The 21,937-nt window shown below is 54.4% G+C and overlaps 7 protein-coding genes across 7 annotated transcripts; 3 read left to right on the forward strand and 4 right to left on the reverse strand.

Moving 5' to 3' along the window:
- Nucleotides 1–232: 232 nt before the first annotated feature.
- On the forward strand, nt 233–1,213 carry B0H18DRAFT_1124106 (uncharacterized protein; the record flags this gene model as incomplete). Its single annotated transcript, XM_048034794.1, has 4 exons — nt 233–349; nt 541–838; nt 876–910; nt 1,106–1,213. The coding sequence occupies 4 exons, from the start codon at nt 233–235 to the stop codon at nt 1,211–1,213; spliced, it is 558 nt and encodes a 185-aa protein (XP_047887851.1).
- Nucleotides 1,214–5,931: 4,718 nt separating this feature from the next.
- B0H18DRAFT_826957 (uncharacterized protein) lies at nt 5,932–6,467 on the reverse strand (the record flags this gene model as incomplete). The annotated part of the gene is made up of 3 exons (XM_048039356.1): nt 5,932–6,114; nt 6,166–6,339; nt 6,393–6,467. Coding segments are annotated over 3 exons (432 nt in total), but the record flags the coding sequence as incomplete, so codon positions are not given.
- Nucleotides 6,468–8,940: 2,473 nt separating this feature from the next.
- On the reverse strand, nt 8,941–10,298 carry B0H18DRAFT_1124108 (uncharacterized protein; the record flags this gene model as incomplete). Its single annotated transcript, XM_048034795.1, has 3 exons — nt 8,941–9,486; nt 9,537–9,992; nt 10,041–10,298. 3 exons carry the CDS (start codon nt 10,296–10,298, stop codon nt 8,941–8,943), a joined length of 1,260 nt encoding a protein of 419 aa, XP_047887853.1.
- Nucleotides 10,299–10,665: 367 nt separating this feature from the next.
- B0H18DRAFT_958753 (uncharacterized protein) lies at nt 10,666–13,025 on the reverse strand (the record flags this gene model as incomplete). Its single annotated transcript, XM_048042721.1, has 10 exons — nt 10,666–11,049; nt 11,101–11,346; nt 11,397–11,694; nt 11,755–11,873; nt 11,929–12,418; nt 12,449–12,482; nt 12,586–12,671; nt 12,724–12,737; nt 12,758–12,805; nt 12,999–13,025. 10 exons carry the CDS (start codon nt 13,023–13,025, stop codon nt 10,666–10,668), a joined length of 1,746 nt encoding a protein of 581 aa, XP_047887854.1.
- A 561-nt stretch (nt 13,026–13,586) lies between these two features.
- On the forward strand, nt 13,587–13,913 carry B0H18DRAFT_818440 (uncharacterized protein; the record flags this gene model as incomplete). The annotated part of the gene is made up of 1 exon (XM_048039269.1): nt 13,587–13,913. A coding segment is annotated over one exon (327 nt), but the record flags the coding sequence as incomplete, so codon positions are not given.
- Nucleotides 13,914–16,817: 2,904 nt separating this feature from the next.
- Nucleotides 16,818–17,943, forward strand: B0H18DRAFT_958754 (uncharacterized protein; the record flags this gene model as incomplete). The annotated part of the gene is made up of 3 exons (XM_048042722.1): nt 16,818–16,982; nt 17,069–17,293; nt 17,347–17,943. 3 exons carry the CDS (start codon nt 16,818–16,820, stop codon nt 17,941–17,943), a joined length of 987 nt encoding a protein of 328 aa, XP_047887856.1.
- A 955-nt stretch (nt 17,944–18,898) lies between these two features.
- On the reverse strand, nt 18,899–20,690 carry B0H18DRAFT_958755 (uncharacterized protein; the record flags this gene model as incomplete). The annotated part of the gene is made up of 8 exons (XM_048042723.1): nt 18,899–18,924; nt 19,182–19,259; nt 19,321–19,364; nt 19,423–19,476; nt 19,614–20,149; nt 20,195–20,357; nt 20,400–20,470; nt 20,526–20,690. 8 exons carry the CDS (start codon nt 20,688–20,690, stop codon nt 18,899–18,901), a joined length of 1,137 nt encoding a protein of 378 aa, XP_047887857.1.
- Nucleotides 20,691–21,937: the final 1,247 nt, after the last annotated feature.

Consider the following 21,937-nt stretch of genomic DNA (forward strand, 5'->3'; position numbering starts at 1 on the left):
CCGGCCCATCTGCAAGAGAGCGTATGTAGCAGGTTACTGCGCAGCCCAAGATCGCGCTCTATGCGACCGCACCGCAACGAGCCTCAGCGACGCGTCAAGAGCATCGCTGAAGGCTCGCGAAGGATTAGCAGAGGGAGGACGGGGGGCTGTGGTCAGCAGGGCGCGAAATTTAGGTGAGTGCACCGCCTTCCACCTCGACCCCGTAGCCAACCGCGGCAATTGCCCACCAAAGATGGCCGGAACACGACGGAGACAGCCCCAGAGCATGCTTGTCCAAGCGTATGAGCGCGGCGAAGACGGCCCCGGTGCGCGCGTTCACAAGCGACACAGGCCCGCTAGCACAAGCACAGTAGGTATGTACCAGACGTCGCGCGCGGGCCCGCCAGCAAGAGCTGGCTGCATACGGATACGACGCTTCACGCACTGTTACGACCAGGGCCTGTCTGCCGCAAACCAATACCATTCAACGACGCATCCAAGCCCGACGCGACCCAGCTCAACGAGCCTGAGACCACGACAAACAACGGATGAGCCCACCAGGCACCCGGCCCACCGAGCAACAACCAGTCATCCCTGCCTGACGCGCATACACTTCCCAAGGACGAGCGTGCCGTACCCCCGCACGAGAAGGAGGCAGACCGCCGAGTACCATGCGCGCTCTCTACGGCGAACGGCGGGAAGCCATTCCTCCCCCGCCTGCGCCGCGCGGTCTTGTACGTCGATTCGGCGTTCGACGTGGACCTCCTGCTCCTTGTCCCGCGGACGCTGTGCCACCTCGATGTGCAGCCCTGGGACGAGGTGTACAGCCCGAAGTATGAGATATTGACGAAGACGGAGTGTGAGTACATGCACGAAGTCTGACGGCGTGCGACCAGCCGACGACACAAGCCCGTTGGTGCAAACCCAACAGGTATGCAATTGACGAGTCTTAACATACCACGCACGGATCTACCAGCATCGAAGACTTGACCGCCTACAGATATGGATCACGAACCGACGCGCACGGGTACGACGCGGGCCACTGGCAGTTCGCCGTACATAACGTGCCCGAGCCCGGTACGACACAGCTCAACGAGCAGCACTGCGACAAGCAACAGTCCACCAGGCATCCGGCGCGGCGTGCAACGGCCTGCCGAGCAACAGCTGGGGCCTGGGCATACCCCAGCTCGACGCGCATATGCCCGTGACTGAGGATGAGCGTGCCGCATCCTAGCCTGAGGAGGAGCCAGGCCACCGAGTACGAATGCAACGAGCGGGAGAGAGCCCGCCGTGGGCACCCGCAGGCGGTAGCTTGCGCAATTCTACGGTACATTATGATTAGCTAGCGCTATTCTGTACAGTAACAGTAGTAGTGATCAATAGAATAATATTTAGTTGATTTCTATGCCCTGGCTGATCTTGGCTGACGAGCTGGGAGGTCTGACAGGCTGTCTGAACGGTCTGAGGATCCTGTCTGACGAGCTAGCATCGAAAAAAAACGAGGTCATGAGGGCTGAAAATCTGAAGCAATCTGAAGCAATCTGAAGGCTTCTGAAGGCTTCTGAACCCCCTGACAGGGCCGTCAGACAGATTTCATGTTTTCCTGATGTACGTTCTCGAGGTCGCGCTCTGAGAGGCGTCCGATGCTTCGTCCCGCCTCGTTGTTTACGCTGCGAGGGGTTTCCGGGGACCACTTTTGCAGCCTGTCTCTGGCCAGGCAGTGCGGGCGACGCTCCGAGGGCTTGGGTGTGAGGAGACTAGGGTACGGGCGAGGTCTCGCTGTCTCTCGCTTCTGCGTGACAGTCTTACCTCCGTGTCCCTCCTCGTCAAAGTGTTGTGTGCTCGCCCCACTCGGTGTTGGTTCGGATGTGCCAGTCGAGGTCTTCGTCGACGCACCGTTGCTCCTCCGCATGAGCGCGCTCGAGAACCTCGTCAATGCACTTGGCTGCGGCTCTCGGGTAGCATCCTTGTCGGTGTAGCCTGAGCTCGGTGGCGGTGAGCGGCTCTTCTGAGTCAATGAGGAATCTTGTGAGTTCGTTGGGTAGGGGGACTGGTGGAAGGAGGAGTGCGCGCGCCGGGTAGATGCCGCGTGAAGGGCCGTCAGCAGGATTGTTCATCAGGAAAAATGGCCTTGTCACACAAGACCTTGAGACCACTCTTGAACCGTTCAAGAGTAGCCAAAGCGCAGAAAGGAGTCTCAAGCGATGAGAGCTGCCTCAAGACAAGTGCCCTAATTGGATGACTCCCAAAGCCTCCCAAACATCTGACGCTTGTCAACAAGCACCGTATGTGTCTCACGAGCTCTTCAATTTGCTTTCAATTGTTCGTTTTTTTGGCCCAGTCGCCGCACCGCTAATGCTTGATATTCCTTGGATCCACTTTGTCTCCTCACAAAAGCACTTGTAGAGAGCTCCAAATATCTTCAAATCTCTTACAAACATTGCTTTTCACAGCATACGGCGGCACATCGAATACAATGCGAGCGTGATATTCAACTAATACACGGACATACAGATGTGATACCTACACTTACACCCAGTAGCTGATGATAGACGCGATATTGGGCTACAGGAGGCACAAGGGGAATACAGAGGCGGCGGCAAATGGCGGCGACGGAATGAGGACTGAAGGGGGTAGACTGAAAGGGTATAGGACGAAGACATCGTGCTCGTATCGTACATCCCCACTCCATACTGCTTGGGGACGGTGTTGCTTACGCACGAGAAGCCGTCTTCTTCTCCCAGTTGGAGTTGAACATCTCATCGTCTTCGTCGTCATCGCCTTGGCCGACTTCGCCCGTGTCGCTGTCGTCAACACGCAATCCTGCAAGGGCTCTGAGAGCAGAAGGTATGTTCAGAAACATTCAGAATAATATGGTGTAAGATAATACCGTATGTAATTGTTGAGCGTCGAGTCCATGGACTTGACGAATGCGATGACCCCCGCACGCTTGTCGCGATCCCCTGTGCTGGCCAGCCGCCTGAACTTGTCGATCCGACTCTTGAAGCGATCGTACCTGGGACACGCATGTTAGAGGCGAGTATCAGAGCCAGCTAAGACTTACTCGCTAGCGTAGTGCTTCTCATCGAAGTTGATGGTCTGTCCCCTGAGTGCCTCCTCAAGGGCGACAACTATCTGCGGGAGGAAAAAATTGAGTTTTGTCTCCTTACTGAGCATATCTGCACTCACCGCGCAGCACGCCAGTGCGATCATGTTGCTGGGAAGTGGCTTGCTGAGGTCGAACAGCTCCTGGTTTTCGCTACGCATCCCTTCCGGGTTTGATCCGAGCCACCACTGGCGGGCCATGACCTCAGCTATGGCCTCATTGTGGAATGGCATGTCGGTGTCCACTTCCCAGGTCTGGCCCCGAGGTCAGAGGTCAGCCAGAAGCATGTCATCCAATATCTTATAAGTACGTACCGCGGGGTCTACGTCAGGGTCAGGCATATCGAGGTTACCGTGATGGAACACATCCTTGTCCTTGAGCCATTTAATGCGGACCTCTCTCGCCTTGACGAGTTTCTCAGCACGAGCCGCAGCATTGAGCTTCTGACCTCAGGGCCCCGGTCGGACACCTTGATGTGCAGAAAATCCTTCTCCACTACACGTTTCGCTTTTTGCTTGACTTCTTGACGGATCTGCGCGGCGATTCTGTACACCTAGGGTCCAGCGATGTGACAATGAGTCGCGTCAAACAACAACTCAGAACCATACCTTGTTCGACAGCTGATTGTGCAGAGGACCGGGTGTCGCCCACAAAGGGTCGATTTCGTTCGTAAATTCCGGCGTCTTGAACATCTTGTACTTCTCGCGCGTCCTGTCGATGATAACATCCGGCGCAACAGTTTTTGCGAATTCCCCTTGCTTCTTCCGCGGCCACGCATTCTCCAGCGCGATATACAGGCGGAACTCCTGCTGAGCGGTGTAGATAAAGTTCTTCATCATGTCAGTAGCAAATGGGTCCTCGTTGGCTGCGTGGGCAGAGCTCTCCTGGGCTTTACCCTTGCCCTTGTCTTTGCGCTTGACCTTGGGAGTAAGGGTGGTGCCCACCTTCGACGGGATCATGTCCTCAGACTTGACGATGATCTGGACGGCAAGTTAGCATATTTGACAGTGGGTGAACCCGGCTCACCTCGTCGTCGTCGGCCTCATCTCCAACTTCGGACTTCTCGAGCTCATCGAGCTGGGGCTCTTCCTCATAGTCATCGTCACCGTCACCGTCAGCGTCCGATAGGTCAGCGTTCGATAGGTTGTCCTCGTCGGCATCGGACTGGCCAGATACGTTGCCAGAGAACCGAGACTTCTCTTTTCCGGCACCCGCTCCCTTTCTGCGTTTGGACAGAGCAGCCCTGGTCACTGTCGCACTCTGCTTGATTTGCGGAGCAGCTAGAGAGGCGTTACCTAGCCCATTTGTCAATCACATATCAGCACTACAATGACGTCCACTTGCCACGTTTATTCTCGGTCTCCTCATCCTCTCCGCTCTGCACGCGGTCGCTTTCTTCGGAGCTATCCAGTATGCGCCGTGCCGGCTTTCCAGCATTGCCACCTTTCCAAAATCGTATACGGCATTAGTCACCGAACACAAGTGCAAAGACGACTTACGCAGACGCGCTGTAAGCTCTCTCTCTTCCTGAGTTGCCCCGGAGGCGGCATTCTTGCGTGGAGATGCGGCAGATGCAGCCGGCACTTGAATGCCTATGAGGACCGGTGCCGACGAGAGAGTAGCTGAATAGCACGTACCAGAACCCGTGCTCTCATCATTGGCTCCAGTCCCGGTGCGTGCCTTCTGCGACTTAACCTTCTTGCTTGGCCGTTCTTCACCGTCACTGAGCTGAGCAGCGTTCCTTTTGGAACCTGTGATAGCATCCACGTTGTCCTGTAATTCCTGAACAATAGCCTAATGAATACGTACCACTCTTCCCCCCGGTCTTTGTACGCTTAGGGTTTGTCACTATTTCACCACGAGCGTCGCCCTCATTCTCTTCCTCTTCAACCTCGTCGTCATCATCTTCTTTCTGCATTGCCTCACTCTTTGCTTGGATGCCTGCAATGTCATCGGACGGTTGCAATTATGAATCACTAACATAGCCGACTTTGTACTTACCTTCTCGCCGCTCTTTACTGCTGGACTCAGTTCCCCGTCTCATCTCTGCCACGATTTTTCGAGCCTTTGCCATGATGTCCTTCTCGCTGGCGTTGGGCATCCCCTTCCGCACGAGCTCCTTCGCTTCTTTGAGTGCAGCAGCATAAGTCTGTTGACTTGCAGAGGCCGGCGTCGAGTCGGGTTTGCTGGATGAACCTGGCGCGCGGCCGCGCGTCGATGCCGGCTTCCGCGTCGCACTCTTCGTTGTCGTTGATTTGGCAGTCGCAGCTGCTCGAGTCTGGGGAGACATGATAGTGTGAGACCAGAAAGCACGGGATGGACGAACTGAGATGCGTCGAAAACTGGACTACGTGCGAGATTGACGAGCCATGCCGCACGGTGTTCTCGGAGTTGCGGAGTGCGTGCGACGGAGTCTGAGAACCCGAAGGTGTCCCCCAACGGACTGTTGTTCACAAGACCCGAACGTTTGAACAGTTGACCAGGTAGGAATAGATGAGATCTGAGCTTATCAGCAGAACAGAGGAACGGTGCCAGTGGGAGTCGTGACACGTTGGCAGCCGTAGGCGGGCATGACATTGATAGCGCGCAGCTAATACTACGTAAGATGTTGAGGATACATAGAAGAAAATCATGTACTAATGGAAATGTTCGTTGGCCTCCCAGCCATTGCGCCCACTGTTCGTCCACTTGTCGATCTCCCTATCTGTATGGAGAACTATCGACGCGCGCTCTCCAGTAAAGTGGAGATTAAAATGAGTAATGCGTGATGAGGAGAATGCCGCAAAGTCTCCGTTTTGAAGAGGAAAGACTAGACCGGGCTCATACAAACACAAATCTCCCCCGTCGTAATCTCCAACCGCCAGAACAACACACATTGTTTTGTCTTGGTGGTCCCTGTGAGCGAGAGTGGTCGCATTCAAATTGATGACCAGGGATAAGAAGGGATGCACGACGGAAGATGCGTTTCCAGGCAGTACTTCCGCGTCGATTTGGAGGCCGGCATAGTCATCTGGCAAGACCTTCCGTATCTGTTACAGGTTTGTGTGAGAAATTATGAGCAAGGACAGCTATGTGTTCACCTGATCGCCAATGTACTCGAATACGTGCGCAAAAACCGACCGTAAATTGACGTAGATATCTTGATACTTGCGCATATCGCTTGAGGTGTAGGGCAGAAGCTGACCGTAATTCATTCGCGTGTTGTCAGCCTTGCCCACAACATAAGGATGCACGTCGGGCGGGGCTTCATGACCCTGTTCAGATCATGATTGGCAGCGTAATACAAGAGACTACGAATTGTACTTACTCTCATGCCATGTCTGTTGTACCATGCAAAATGGAGTGCAGGGAAACAATATTCCTCGCCCATCGCTTCTGAGTTCATGTGCTGAAGATTGAATTTTTGCAGGGCGAAACAGGCAACCAAGTTGGTCTTGAGCGTGGCGCGAAGATTATCCGGCATGTCCGGGAAAAGGCAGGCAATCAGTTCCCCGTTGCTGGCCTTGATTTGCAGTGGTTCTCTGCATCTCGGTTAGCTCGACTCTCCTTAAGCTATGGGTGATTACCTGATGATATGCGGGCGTACCCTGACGTACCGCGTACTACATATGCGTTGGCCGTTTTGATACTGTTCAGACAGCTTGAGAGGGCGGTACAGTTCCCGCGTCAATCTCGAGCTGTAACTGTCAATACGTGTGAGACAATACCTGAGTTTCCAGCTCCTCAATGGTACCAGGTTCCCTTGCCATACTGGCCTCGGATCGCCGGGTCTCTGTCCACGCAAACGCTTCAGAGCCAGGGACGGGGTTCGCTCGATGCCCATCGCATCGTAGATCAAAGCTTGTGGTGAGGGATGTCCCATGGGACGACACTGGACCTCCCCCTGCTTCGCCATCACCGAGCGTTGATTGTACGTAGCACTCGTCATCGTCAAGGACGGTGCAGGGAGACGGCGGATTGGAATGGACCTCATTTGCGGTACACAAGAGTTGCTGACTGGCCCACGTCAGTTGTAATTCAACCTGATGGTCGACGGGGTGCAGGCACGATAGCCATGCCTCAGGGTTCCTGTCAACGGCTTCAAAAGTGCTTGACAAGGTATTATGTGTACAGTTGCAACACCACGATCAAAGAACTTACTTCATACTCAGCGCGCCGAAGACACGGTCTGATTGGGTCAGATCGGAACAGAGGATGTAGTCCGAACGGAGGTTCATGTCCTCGAGAAGGCTGCGAGAGAACAACGTGTCGAAGCGGAGAGATGCAAGCTGCCGGATGCGAGCAATGGTTGGAATGATGCGCTCAATGATCAGTTGACCGCATGTTGTAGCTATTGAGTTACAGCAGAGTGAACGTTGTTTCATCAGTGGGTTCATAGTGGGAGAACGTACTGGAATCTGGGCATCGCAGTACGTTCGCCAATTGCCACGCAAAGTCATCCACGGATTTTTCTAGATTGATCCGCAACTGAGCGCAGACGATTATGATCAGTATGTACACAGATCCTTGGAAGAGATCGTCAACAACATCGTCATAGAACGCTATGACGAGCGTACCGCCAGCAGCAACGGCGGCAAATTTGCTGCCTAACTTGATCCAATGCCGGAAGGTACGCTCGCTCGGCGCGTCTGGTAACCCTTCAATGTGTCTGCGCCAAACTTCGGCATTGCTCTTGATATCATCTCGCCGCTTCAAACTACTAATGCATGTCAGCGTTCTCAACCAATCTCAATAGAAGCATGTCCTTACGCCGTACACTTACATACTAGCTGTATGTAGTGAATCATGAGTAGAAAGTTCAAGGTGAGGTCGCGCTTAGTGACCAGGCCACATCTCTGCATTATAGAAGCCAAAGAGTCGTCGGCAAACCCCGCTCCGAAGAGATCGTTGCGTGCTAGGGAGGTTATTATTCCGTCCATGTTCGACTCGGCACCGTGCATCACAGCACCTAGTTGGGCCACGAAGGCGTTTATTGCGGGGGTGACTTGGGCAGGGGGGGTATGGAGGTTAACCCATCGACGACTGGCGCTGGCCTGGGCACCAGTGCGGCACTTCCAATAAGCTACATCCGCTCTTCTGCCACTAGAAGAGCTGCTCTTCTTTCTTGATGAGCGACGTGTTGTCAGCTTTCCCTGCCCTGTGGCGATATCTGTGACGTGTTTCGAGTTCAGTGCCAATTGAATAACATTGACAATGTCCCAAACTCACCAGCCTTGGCCATCTGAGTGTTGAGCTCATGTTCTTGTGACGTGGCATGGTCGCCTGTACCGCGTTGTACCGCGTGAGTTGTGGAATCACAGTCGTCGACGCCCATCCCACTACTGTCCAGGTCTGTTGTATGGTACGTAAGAAGACACGGGTTCTCACCATCTACATTGGCGTAGAACTGACCGTGCACATGAGGACGAGGGGCGCCCATATGGCTCGCATCAGCATCGTCCACGTCGGTACCTCTGTTGGTATCATCATACGCGATGAGGGCTGATTGAGTAGTGAATAACATCGTTTACAAATCACTCATAGAGTGGTCACTCACGTTCTTCGTTGATTGGCGCGCCGTTGGACTGCGAAGCCAATCTATCCTGGATGTCTTGAAGACGTGTGCGAGTGCTTTGCAGAGGTTCCGGCAGACAAGGAAAGCTGGTGAGGAAATCCAGCATTTGTGTGAGTTCAAAATGTGAGAAAGGAATCAGGACTTCCGTCACTGATGCAGCGTCCTCCATGGTCAAGCTCAAGTGTGACATGGTAAGCGCCCAAAATCGGCGGATCGGTACGATGGAGATTGTCATAAACATATCGGACGTGTTGAATTGGCCATCATGTACGTGTGGCACTACTTACACAACAACGACCCCCTACTTTGACCGCACACTCTTTCCTTTACCCTTCGAAGATCCGGCCTTCCCCCTCCCCTGGACGTGTTTGCCCTCGGCCTTAGCGTTGGTCCGCTCCTGCGCCTGTTTTTCGCTCATCAACCGCTCGTCGACGCGCGTGCGTACTCGGGTTCGACCTCCCGCCATGGCATACGGCAGGATGTTTGACGGGGCGTGCTCGGTGAAAGCGTCGAACGCATCGAAGAAGCCCTGCTGCGACGTCAGCACCAGGTCAACCACGGCGTTCGACCGATCCAGACTGGGTAACTGCGTGTAATAATTAGGGACGTCCTCCTCGGCGATCTTCAACAAGACCTTGTTTCCGGGAGCCGCCATGCCCGGAAACTGGTGGAGTTCAGCGCGAAGATCTTCGTCTTCTTCACGAGCGTTCACGGCAGCGAGGACCTGGTAAACCAGGACCCACAAGCGGGATAAGTGGTCCTTGAAGCGACGTACGGTTTCGAGTGGGGAGAGGTGGGGGTTGATGCTCGGCATGAGCGTGTCTGACGACATGTTCAAACGGATTTCCTGCATAAACCCGTGATTGAAGCCCTATTGAGTTTGGTGTTCGTACTTACCACGAAAACGAATTCCTCAAGTATCCTGGGGAGGTCCCAGTGTTCATCGACGGCTTGACGAAACTTGTGGTACTCCGAAGGGAGTACCGCAAGTGCGTACGCATGCGTCGCACCATAAACGGCGATATTTCGGAGGGCAATAGGGGGTGTTACGTGGTCCGGCCACACCTCCACCATCGGCTTGAGGGCGTCCCGAGGACGGCAATCCAAGGGGGCCTTACCGTGCCCTTTTGATGCTCTCCCGCCACTGGGATGCCTTCCAAGCAGTTCCCACTTCCCCCATCCTTCCGCCTTGGAGTCCAACTTCCGCCCATCCTTCTCGGCTTTGGCGGCCTCGATCCACGCTTTGGGGATGCTCCCTGGGACCTTCCCCCCGGGGTTCGGATGCGATTCCTTCAGCAGAAGGATGAAGATCCCGCAGGCGGCGATCAGGCGGCGATCCCACATGTTCGCCATCTGCTAGCCGTTCATTAGAATCAAAACTGTGAATGTGTGAGCACGTACCTTCCGCATGATGTCCAGGGGAGACTGCGACACTCCGCACTCTGTTTGACACAGTGCGTGTGAAGTGAAACCGAAATCGATCACGAAGGATGCGTCTGGCACGACAGCGGGATATTCACCGATGCAAGTCAACAGGCTCGCGATGTCGAGATCAAATAGATCCCCGTACGTGAGGAAACCCCGGTCCATGAGTCTGCGCCATAGGTTTTCGATCCCGTCGTGTATTCGACTGGCCGGAGCGTGCTGCGCTGGAGGCATGGGCCTGGGACGCCGCCGGTGTGCGCTGAGACGCGAGGCGTGAGGCGCGAGGCGCGAGACACGAGACACGAGAGTTTGGTTTGAGAACGATCTGCGCTGCCCTGTTCACGGCCCTTGTGTGATCACTGAGTCACCGACGGCGCAGATTGTCTTCTTCCAGAACTCACCTAGATATCATCTACTGCCTGCGTACCTTGGCTTCTATTCACTTCCCACAGCGGTGCATCGCGGGCGCCTGAACATCGGGCGCCAAGATCATCTCTCAGTCGCACGCGCGTCAAGATCTCGACATAACAGTGCGTGATTTCAGCCATAGTATACAAACAATCACAAGAACGAGAACTCGTACATAGCCACAGCGAACCCTTCAGACGAAAACGTTGTTGCGGTACGCGCCCTCCTCGCCATAGGGAAGCCCTCCCTTGAGAAGGAACGCCCTACCCAGTCCGCGCTGCTGATAGACCATCGCCGCCAGCTTGTGATACATGACACGCTGCAGCCACCGAATCACTCTGCTCCCCGCGCCCTCGCAAACCTCCTTCAGCAATGTCTCGTCCACGTATCGGTCCTGACCGACCGACTTCAAATCGACCGACTGAACCTGATCATCCGGCAGCAGCGCGACCGGCGCCAGCGCGCGTTCAGCAATATTGGAAGCATGAGAGTAGACGATGTTGTGGATGTGGTCTTCCAAGAAGCGACTCCCGTCAGGGGGGGACGTCTGTGGCGGGATGCCGCGTTTGAGCAGGCGCTGCATCGGTGTTGGTTATGAGTACCGCAACGCATAGATAAGTCGACTTACAATGAATCTGGGTCCCTCGGTATCCCAGTCCTCCAACGTCCTTGCGTGCTGCGCACACTCCTGAAACTTGGCGAACTCCTCACACCGGTACACGGCCATACAAGCCTCCATCCGCGCAGTCTCGGCACCCGGGGGCACACGACTGCTGCGGTAAAGGATGTTGTTATTGAGGGCCGGGTCCGCCTGTCCCGCCAGAGCGATGACGAAGCCTTGTAAGTTCTTCAACGAAGGCAACGCTGCAGAGATCTACGTCATTGATGAGCAGGATTATGGCATGATAAGAGATCTTGACGTACCTTTAGAGTCTGGTAAAGGAACTCGGCTCGCGTATGTGTCACCAGGGCGAAGAATATCTCTTTGCCCGAGCCCGGAGCCAAGTGCATATTCTGGACAACGGAGCTGTGGCGTAGGGTGAACTGAACCCGCTCGTTCTTGACCAACATCTTGTACGCGACGCAGGGCCGTGCGTCTGAGAACGTGACAATTGTATGCCGAAACATTGACGCCATCTCGTCGAGTAAATCGAACGCGAAGTCCTCACTGTAGGTAGGCGTTTGGGCCACTATCTTCGCGTCTTGCGGCCAGAAGTCCATACTGTCTTGCATAAGCTTCCTTGCTCGGCGGTGGTGCAGATAGGAGTGCTTTGGTACTCACTTGATGGCACGCAGGAATGCGACGTACTTTGCCAGTTCACCGCTCACATCCCACTGCCAGCTCTCCTCCAGGGTGCTCTGCAAGAGGGAAAATTCACGCTCCTCAATGCTGAAGATCTCCTGTTGTGAACAAACATAAACGTATATACGCACGTCCGGGTTCGCCATACGTTACCTGCATAATGAACCCATCACGTCCCGCCTCCACCCACTTCTGCCATAGCGTCCAGATTTCCTCGAAGAACCGCACTATGAGCTGTAGGTCTTCCTCAGCAGGGTTCATCCGAGGCAAGAGTGTCATGAATGGGTTGGTTTCATCGTTGATGTGCGTCGGTTCCTCAGATTTATCGAGCAACTTCGCCGCGATGGGCAGTGCCGAGCGCACACGCTCAGTGAAGGAGTTCCCAGGAGAGTAGTGAGTGGCGATGCTGGGAGGGGCAGAATCTTCAGTGGGGGTTTGAGGCGGGGCCGACTCTTGGTCGCTGTCTGACAGTTCGACATCCGAACCACGACCGCCGTCTCCAGTGCGTCCTGAAGACAGATCAGTCGTCTGAGTATCGATAGAGCGGATTGAAGAGTAACGATTCAGAGGCATTGTGGAAGCATGTACTGAAGGTGTACTGAGGGCAGCGGTGGCTTTGTCAGCCGATGCACCATGATAATGCCTGTGAACATGAAAACAAACCAAAACTTACGGTTTGCTCACTTCTACTTCCCTCGTCACTTGCTCTGTTTGCAACCACAGGCAGTTGCTCAATTAAAACACAAGCCGATGTAATACAGAACTGGATACTTACCGCGTTATACGTCATGTAAATCCCGCTTCACAGACCACTGTACATGCCGTTACAGGCACCTAAGGGGTCCTGCCTAAAACGGACATCGGCAATGGGCTTGCCAATGACCGCTTTAGGCAGGCTAAGCGCTAGCCAGTGCGTACATTTTGTTCATATCAAAGCCGTGAACTCACCAACGAGCCTGATTCTGCGTAGGTGACGACGCACAGTCGTGATGAACGTCAAACGAGGGTGCAATGTTGCACCGAAATTGGACTGTGAATGTTATGATAACGTCGTGTAAGTGTCGATGTAGATTCCCAACCCAATGAAAGAAGACATACCCTTGAGATCCGCTCAGTGAGAAATGACGCTAGCACTTATCCCTAGGTTCCTAGGCAGTGGGAGTACGGCGTGAAGGTAGGAAGATGCGTGTGACAGACTGCACGGCGCGAGCCATCAACTTTACCTCATAAGCGATTGAATTGACGCGCATAGGCGCGGGGACGCTACTCAGAGGGCTTCAAGAGCCGTCAAAGCACTTCCCAGCGGGTACGATCCTCGATTTTCTACCGCCCAGTCCATCGTTGTAGGTGAGAAGACTAGCTATATCACCAGATAACGCATTACTGACCTTGAATGTGTGGTATAGCCTTCCTCCATGAAAGGCAGAGCCAAGACGTATGTGCCGTTCATCCGCCCCGGCGATGCCGAGGACCGTACGTGTCCAGCTTGCGACAAGCTCCTCAAGACACCGCAAGGTCTCATGGCCCACCTATCAACAGCTAGATCGTGTAAGTGGTACAATAAGGGGAAAAACCGGGAACTCAGCGGGATTGTCGTTCCCGAAATTATTGAGGATGTCACCGCCAGCACAGAAGACGGCGAAGGTGACCTGGACGACTTCCGAGACGTTGTGGAGAACAGGGATCTCTTCCGGTTTGAGATCCCTGTGCGGCCAGAGGATGGGGCCTTTCCCAACCCGAGCCAAGCTTCTTCTTCCACCGGTGCGCAACCAGCTCCGCCGACCGTACGGGTTCCTGCAGTGCCGGCCCTGGACGACGACGAGGACACGAGGGTGGAAGATGAGGACCCTCTAGCAGGGAAGGTCATACGCATGGAGCCCACCATCGTGGAGACTTGGAGGGCGTATTTCTCGGGCGAGGACGGGGACGACCCGATGGACGGCGACGGCGCGGATGGGCTTGACGGAGACGAGGCAATGGATGTGGATGAAGAAGACAGGCCTCCTGAAGAGCAAGCCAGAAACGAAGTGTGGAAACCGTTTGCGTCGGAGCTCGACTGGCAAGTGGCTAAATGGGTCGTTTGTGAGGATGTAGGGCAGAACTCCCTGAACCGATTCTTGAGCATACCAGGAGTAAGCTGTTCCGTATTTCTCTACAGTCCAATTCTCTGAAGCAAGCTCACAGGTAGTCGAAAAGCTCGGGCTTACCTTCAAAGACGTGCGAGAGCTCTTCTCAAAGGTTGACGACATCCCCGACCGGGCGTCATGGAGAACATCTTCCCTCACGTTCCCTGACAGGCCTGATGAGGCCCATCTAGTACGTTACCGCGATATTCTGGAGGCAATCAAGGCCCTCTTGGGCAACCCGTCATATGCGAAGCACATCGTGTACCGGCCCAGGCGAGTCTTCGCCGACCGATCCAGGATGAAGCGCATCTTCACGGAAATGTGGACGGGTCTGTGGTGGAATGCGGTACAGGTACGTCCTCTTTATACATAATAACTTGGTACAGGCATATGAATTTTCGTCTTAGGAACTGCTGCCCGAGGGTGCGGCTGTTGCCCCCGTGATTATATCTACAGACAAAACGCAGCTCACTCAGTTCTCGGGGAACAAGTCTGCATATCCGGTCTACCTCTCCCTCGGCAACATCCCTCGTGCCATTCGCCGCAAGCCCTCGCAACACGCTTGTATTCTACTGGGCTACCTTCCGGTGTCGAAGATCGACAAGGAAAAAATCACAAAACGCGAGCGAAAGGCGAGGACACAGAGGCTGTTCCACGCCGCCATGCGAGTCATTCTCAGACCGCTTGTGCAAGCCGGCGTGGACGGTATGGAGGTTACTGGCGGCGACGGTTGTGTGCGTCGTGTCCATCCCATCCTTGCGGCATATGTCGCCGACTTCCCTGAGCAGTGCCTGGTAACTTGCTCGAAATACGGGACATGCCCTAAATGCCATTGTCCTTCCGACAAACTGGAAGACCCCGATCCCGCTCAGCCTCGTACGTCGGAGATGACAGCGCAAGCAATCTCAGAGGCATACAGGACGACTCGTAATCCCGCTGCTGCCGATGCCAGCTGCATGGAGCGTGACATAAGCGGCAATGTGAAGAAGCCTTTCTGGGCAGACTTACCGTATACCGACATACATCTCTCCGTTACGCCCGACATTCTTCATCAATGCTATCAGGGAGTATTCAAGCACCTCGTCTCTTGGTGCCAAGATCTCCTAGGTCCCAAGGAGCTAGATCAACGACTTCGCTGTCTGCCGCCTGCCAATGGCATACGTCACTTCAAGCATGGGATTGCCTCTCTAGCCCAGGTATCCGGCAAGGAGCGTAAGGAGATGGCCCGCATTCTCCTGGGCTGTCTCGCGGGGAAGATCCCTAAAGCTGTGATGCTGGCGTTCCGCTCTCTGCTAGATTTTATTTATCTAGCTCAATATCCCACCCACGACGACACCACACTACGGTACATGGAAGACGCCTTGAAAACCTTCCACCAAAACAAGCACGTTCTCGTCTCCCTCGAGATCCGCGACCACCTGAACATCCCGAAACTACACTCTCTGCTGCACTACGTCAGTTCGATCCGTCAGTTCGGCACCACTGACAATTACAATACAGAGATGTTCGAGCGCCTCCACATCGACTTTGCGAAGAAAGCGTGGCGCGCATCAAACCATCGAGACGAGTTTCCTCAAATGATGAAATGGATCTCAAGACGCGAGAAGATGAACATGTATGAAGTGTTCCAGAAGGAACGTTTGGCCGAGCTGGAAGACAACATCTCAGATGAATCCGACGAAGGCGGCGATGCACACTCAAAGGATACCATCGCAGAGAGGGACACGGGTCGTGAAGAAGTTGTCGACGTCGGGGATACCGTCAAGATAGCCAAGTACTCTCCCGCTCCGCATCGGCATCTTGGCCGGGTCCAAGAGCAGCACGACGCTCCAGGATTTACGACGGCCTTGGCACACTTCCTGAACGACCTTCAGCCTACCGAACTACGTCTGCCTCGAGGTCAACTGTCCCGAACGTGGCTACCCATTGACCGGGTCGACGTTTACCACAAATTCCAATTCAAACCTTGCGAAATGTCCGATGGGAGGGAGGAAGTCGACTTGGTGAAGGCAATTCCTGGCTCCTCGGCGAAGGGGAGGAAAAGCCGATTCGACACCGTCATTGTGCTTGACAACGAGGAGGCGGAATCAACAGGCATCAGAGGTAAGACGAATTGACAATGCCGTTGCATAGCTGTCTACTTTACTCATGAGTCTCACAACTTGACACGCAGGTACTCGGGCCGCCAGAGCGAAAGTCGTCTTCAAACTACCGAAGACATTACCGGTATCAAGAGGCGGCGGTGATGCACCTGCATGGTGGCCGCAAGAGCCCCTTGCTTATGTCGAGTGGTATGCTCGCTTCCCGCGAGCCCCGGATCCGACGCACCTCATGTACCCGGTGAGCAAGGCGCCTTTGAAAGCAGATGGTACACCTCAAGGCAAAGTTATTCCGTTGTCCCAAATCCGTCAGTCATGTCAACTTATTCCTACATTTCCTGGTCGGGCCCGAGGCGCCGTTCCGCATGATTGGACGTCTGACAATGTATTAGACAAGGCTAGTAGCTTCTTACTCAACAACTGGAGCGGCATGTATGCGTATCAAACTCTATGGTAGCATGATGCATTTTGCTTGTTGGCCTCTGATCGTCCTTTCACGTCAATAGATGAGGCAGTATGTATGCATTCCAGGCAGTATGGTAATATGACAATACATCTCACCCATAAATGCGGTTACAATCTGAATGAGGACACATGGAATGAGGGCTATTCAATGTAACACAAGCGTACTACATGTGTACTCAAAACGGTCTTCAAGAACTCGGCGAGAATTGAGATCAGTTGTGAGCGCTAAAGCACAGTATCGACCTCTCTCGCGTCCGTCCACACTGTGCTTGTGGGCACCACAGCAACTCTGCCGTTACTCTGCTCTTGAGAACTCGCTCAACTCGACGCTTAACTTCTCACCTCTATCACGATGCCTCTTCATGATCCCCGGGTCCTCAAGCTTCTCGCACCGGTAGTGCCAACATATGATCGTGCCACCCGTAGTTCGGCGCCATGTTTGAGGATAGGGGGGGAGCTGTATCACATAACTGTCGTCTGCCTGGATCGACAGAGGCTGGGACAGTTGTTCAACTACGTGAGTTCCGTATTCATTCGTCATACATCACCCAGTGTGTGATGTACGATTGCTCGAACTGCCCCGCAACGCTTGCGTTGCCACAGGGAGACAAGAAAGTGTTGGACTTCACGCGCCAACAAGTCGATGCCCTCGATCCGCCCGCAAAGCTGGGCGGATGGATTCTTCTCGGAACTTTGGAAGAATGGCGACCGGTTTCTTCGGGCAGCACACCTCCCTCGAACGTTGTGCGCAGGGCGAAGGTTCCGGGCGCGCCTAGCCGGTACGTGGTACCCACGAAGATTGTAGTAGAGACGTTAGTCTACGCCTTGGTGAGTACCCATAGTTGTCCCGAAGGGCTGGCACAAATGTTCACAAGGATTAGGACCGGTACCCTCCTCTCGCGTTGCCTCTCGTATGGAATTTGCACAACGGAGTGATAGAGGTCTCCTTCCACCAGCCCCTCACCACGCAGCTGTTTCGTGGCCTCAATAGGTGGAAGAAGACTCCGCACGCACGTCGCACGACGTTTGATATCTTCAGCCTTGAACGCGGGGAATTTGCGCCCGCCGCCACGCACCCCCAACCCGGATCCGAATCCTTTCGTCTGCAGCTCCCACTCACGTATATACCAGTCTTCAAGGCGCATTATGTCACTGTGGCGGAGTTTGCGGGGCAGTATTCACGCGGCGTTCGACGGTTGGTCCCTATGTGCTCAATGAAGATGAGCATGATGAACCTGGAGTTCCTATGGCCGGTTGACATGCCTCGCCGCCGTCGTTACCTGCGAGCCAATTGGCATGTCGAGTCACGGGGGAGCCCGGAAGGGGTTGTAGCGGTGCGGCCGCTGTTGGGTGTGGAGGGCTGTACTGTGGAGGAGGTGAGGTGGGACAGAGAAGAGAACGTGAAGGAGGAGGAGGAGGAGGAGGGGGTGCTGATGGGTCATGATGACAACGGTGGGATGGGGATGCAGTACAACTAGTAGTAGGAATGGCGGAGGTCACTATCAATACCTCATGTGGTTACAGTACAAATGACAACTCACCAGTACAAATCCCATTGTGAAAGACGTTCAATACACCCCATCTGAAGACTGGCACAGGTAGAGATTCAGACTAGTACTATTTTCTGTGAACAACTTGAAATGGCACACAAGGAAACAGTACTATTTTGTTGTGCAAGTAATTAGCTTGTAGCTGTCTGTGCAGGTATGCGAGGGCGCCCTAAATGAACGACAAATGAAATTCATAGCATTCTGTGAATGCTAAATTGCTCACAGTGTTCAGAGCGATTTTGACGGCTTGGGGGTGGGGCTCATTAGTTTCAGAGTGCGCAAGAACTGCTTTGAGAGGTCCACAACGCTTGGAAGGCTTTCCGGGCACTTTGGGAAATTCTCAATCTCTTGGGCGGCAAAGGTGTTTTTCCTGATGTTGGCGCTCGGGACGTAGGCGGTGTGTATGCATTCCGCATCTCCGCTGCTGTCGAGATGCTCCAGGAGTCGCTGGAAGACTCCGTTGACGGCTGTGTTGCGACTCCGGTGGTTGCGCCAGCCTTCGACAACTCCGATGTTATCCCCATGGAGCCGTAGATGCTCACCTGTGCCTCGCGCCGACGTAATGCAGCGCGCGAGAAGCTCGAACCCGACTGCCTCGGCCCATCCAATGTCTCGTTCGCCGTCGAGTGTCCTCCAACATCAGGAAAAACACCTTTGCCGCCCAAGCAATTGGAGATTTCCCATAGTGCCCGCCAAGCCTTCGAAGGCTCCAAAAGCTCTCAAAGTAATTTCTGCGCGGTATTGACAAAGCGGATGTGGTCTCAAGTAGTAGTCATATGTCTTAACCTATTTTATGACGTGAATACTCTTGAGAGTGATCCTTGCATTCCTGCCTTTAATTGCTGGTTCATGCTGGTACAGACCCATCGGACTCAAAAGCTTGTCAAATAAACCCAGAGAATTGCTGGACTATTACATTGGAGTCACTGGGATTAACACGTAGGTAGGAACGGGGATTGTGGCCAGCAGGGCCAGCAAGTAAGGTGGGTGCAATGTTTTTTACCTCGACCCCCGTAGCCAATCCCGGCAGATGTACTACCTACTTCCTGCCGTACCAACTTGAACGCCCTTTCGCACTCTTGCCCCGACCGGTTTACTACTCGCTTTCAGCACCACGCGTCGCGCCTCCTCTCTACCAACCGATTGAACTAGTACTTGGCACGTACTCTGTGCCGCCAACGGCGGGAAGCTGCTCCTACCCTGCCGGGCGGTCTGGTACGTCCAGTCCGTGTTCCAGATTTGTCCTATTAGTACCCAATGAGCATGAGCATAGCGAACTTGAAGACGACTCCAGCGGGTGCGTACGCACGCAACTCAGGCCCACAAGTTCAAATTCAACATCTACGCACCTGACAAGCCTCAGTAGTGATCAGTTGATATGATTCTCAATATATTTCATTGACTCACTTTCTAATGTCCTGGCTGAATGGCGCAAGATCTGAGCGGCAGTCTGACAGCAGCCTTTGCAAGTACACATTGAGTATCATTCAAACCGGACTAACTAATAGTACATGATCAATTCGCAGCCCTCTCAGTGACCCCCATATTCCGTAGTACCGCATACACCGGCATCCCCATTACCTGATACTAACACCTACTCTACGTCCTCCTCCCCATCCCACTTCACTTCCTCCACCGTACAGCCCACCTCGCCCAGCACCGGACGCACGGCCGCGAGCCGACGTTGCGAGCCCCACCACTGCCCCTCGACATGCCAATCAGCGCGTATGAGCTGACGGCGCTGCGGCATGTCCACCGGCCACAGGAACTCGAGGTCCATGATGTTCCTCTTCATCGAACACATGGGCTTCAAGGGTTGAATGCCGAGTGAGTGCTCGGCGGCGTCCTCGACGATGGTGAGGGTTGAGTCCTTGAAGACGGGGATGTAGGTGAGGGGGAGCGGCAGACGGAAGGAGGTGGAGCCGGGAGCGCGGTGTACGGACGCAGGACGGAACTTCCCCAGTTTGACGTCGAAGAGTTCGAATGTCGCAAGTTTCCGGAAACGATTCTTCTTGTACTTGTTGTACGCACCGATCACCTGCATGGCGATCGGCTGGTCGAAGGAAAGCTCAATCTCCCCGTTGTACAAGTCCCACACAAGGGGCAACACCATAGGGGGGTATGCATCCTGAGCCTTGTAAGCGGTTGCCCAGCATTCAGAACACTTATTAGCACTCACCAAGGTATAGACCAGCGTCTCCACTATGACCTTCATAGGTACAATCATCCTCCGCCCCGGCGCGCCGTGAGGAACCATCGGCCTCGGTACCACCTCGTCAGGCGTGTTCCGAGGATCCCGCAACCACTCCTCCATGAACCCGAGCAGAATCCATCCGCCCAGCCTAGCGGGTGGATCAAGAATGTCCATTAGGCTGCGGACGTACAGCAGCGTGTTGTCGTCTATCTGCACCGCCGATAGCGTTGCAGGGCAGACCGAGGTGTCGTGCACCATACACTGGGTGATAGACGTCGCAAAAAGAACGGATGACAGACGAATGCATCGCACTCACATAATCAAACAGTTCTCCAAGCCTCTTACGCTCCAGACAGACGATGGTGCTGCGGTAGATCTGGCGGGTTGAGCGGTCGCACGGGGCCGAGTTGCGGACGGCACTATCGAACGTTGGCAGGACACGCGAGAGAAGGTGGAGGACACGGGGATCGTAGACCGGCATCTTGACAGAGGAAACGAGCAATCGAGGGTAGAGTTGAGCGTTGGAAGAGTCGTTGTAGTGAGCAAAAGCCACAGCGTGGCTGCGTGAGAAGTTGAGTTGGCGCTTTAGCGCTCACAACTGCTCACACGGCTCTCTGAACGCTTTGAGAGCTCTTGAAGCGCTCAGTATTTCGCAACGCGCTGCTTGTGTGCTCGCCCTGTTTGAATATAAAATTCGTTTACCATTGCCCTACCATACTGTCTGGTACGCGTACATACTGCCCCAATTATTAACGTGAAAGCTATTGGCCTTGTCCAATACATTGTCAGAGGTCCAGTCTCCCGGAACAATACTTTGCGACCCAACGGGAAACGTAGGGATGAGCTGACAGGACTGACGAATTTGAGATAAAGGGATGATTTTCCCTTGAGGCATACCATCTGATCTTGGAGGTGGCTTGCTCACGGAGTACATGAGGTGCGTAGGATCCGGGGCCCGGGAAAATCGAGCATACCATTCCACGTATGCGAGGGGCTCTTGCGGCCACCATGCGGGCGCGCCTCCACCTCCGCGCGATACTGGTAGAGTCTGGGGTAATTTGAAGACCACCTTGACTCTGGCTGCCCTTGTGCCTGTGTTTGTAGTGAGCTGGTTGTTCATCTTAGTAAAACACAGAATTCCACATACCTCTGACACCAGTCGATTCCGCCTCGTCATTGTCAAGCAGAATGACGGTGTCGAACCGACTCTTTCTCCCCTTCGCGGAGGACCCAGGAATCGCCTTCACCACGTCGACCTCAACCTTCCCATCCGACAACTCACAAGGCGTGAACTGAAACTTGTGATAAACGTCCACCCGGTCGATGGGCAGCCACGTTCGAGAGAGCTCGCGGCGCGTGAGACGAAGTTCTGGCGGTTGAAGGTCATTCAGGTAATGGGCCAAGGCCGTCGTGAATCCGGGAGCGTTGTGTTGCTCTTGGACCCGGCCAGGATCCCGCTGCGGCGCCGGAGGGTACTTGGCGATCTTGATGGTATTCCCAACATTGACAACCTCTTCTCGACCTGCGCCCGCCTCTGTGATAGTATCCGTGGATGGGCCATCTCCACCTTCTTCAGGGTCGTCTGAACCGTCGCCATCCAGCTCCGCCAAACGCTCCTTCTGGAACGCTTCATACAGCGCCATCTTCTCCCGCCGCGAGATCCACCTCATCATTTGAGGGAATTCATCTCGGTGATTCGAGGCGCGCCACGCTTTCTTCGCAAAGTCA

This window comes from Fomitopsis serialis (genome assembly GCF_022376445.1).
Source record: "Fomitopsis serialis strain Sig1Antser10 chromosome Unknown B0H18scaffold_114, whole genome shotgun sequence".
Taxonomy (NCBI): domain Eukaryota; kingdom Fungi; phylum Basidiomycota; class Agaricomycetes; order Polyporales; family Fomitopsidaceae; genus Fomitopsis; species Fomitopsis serialis.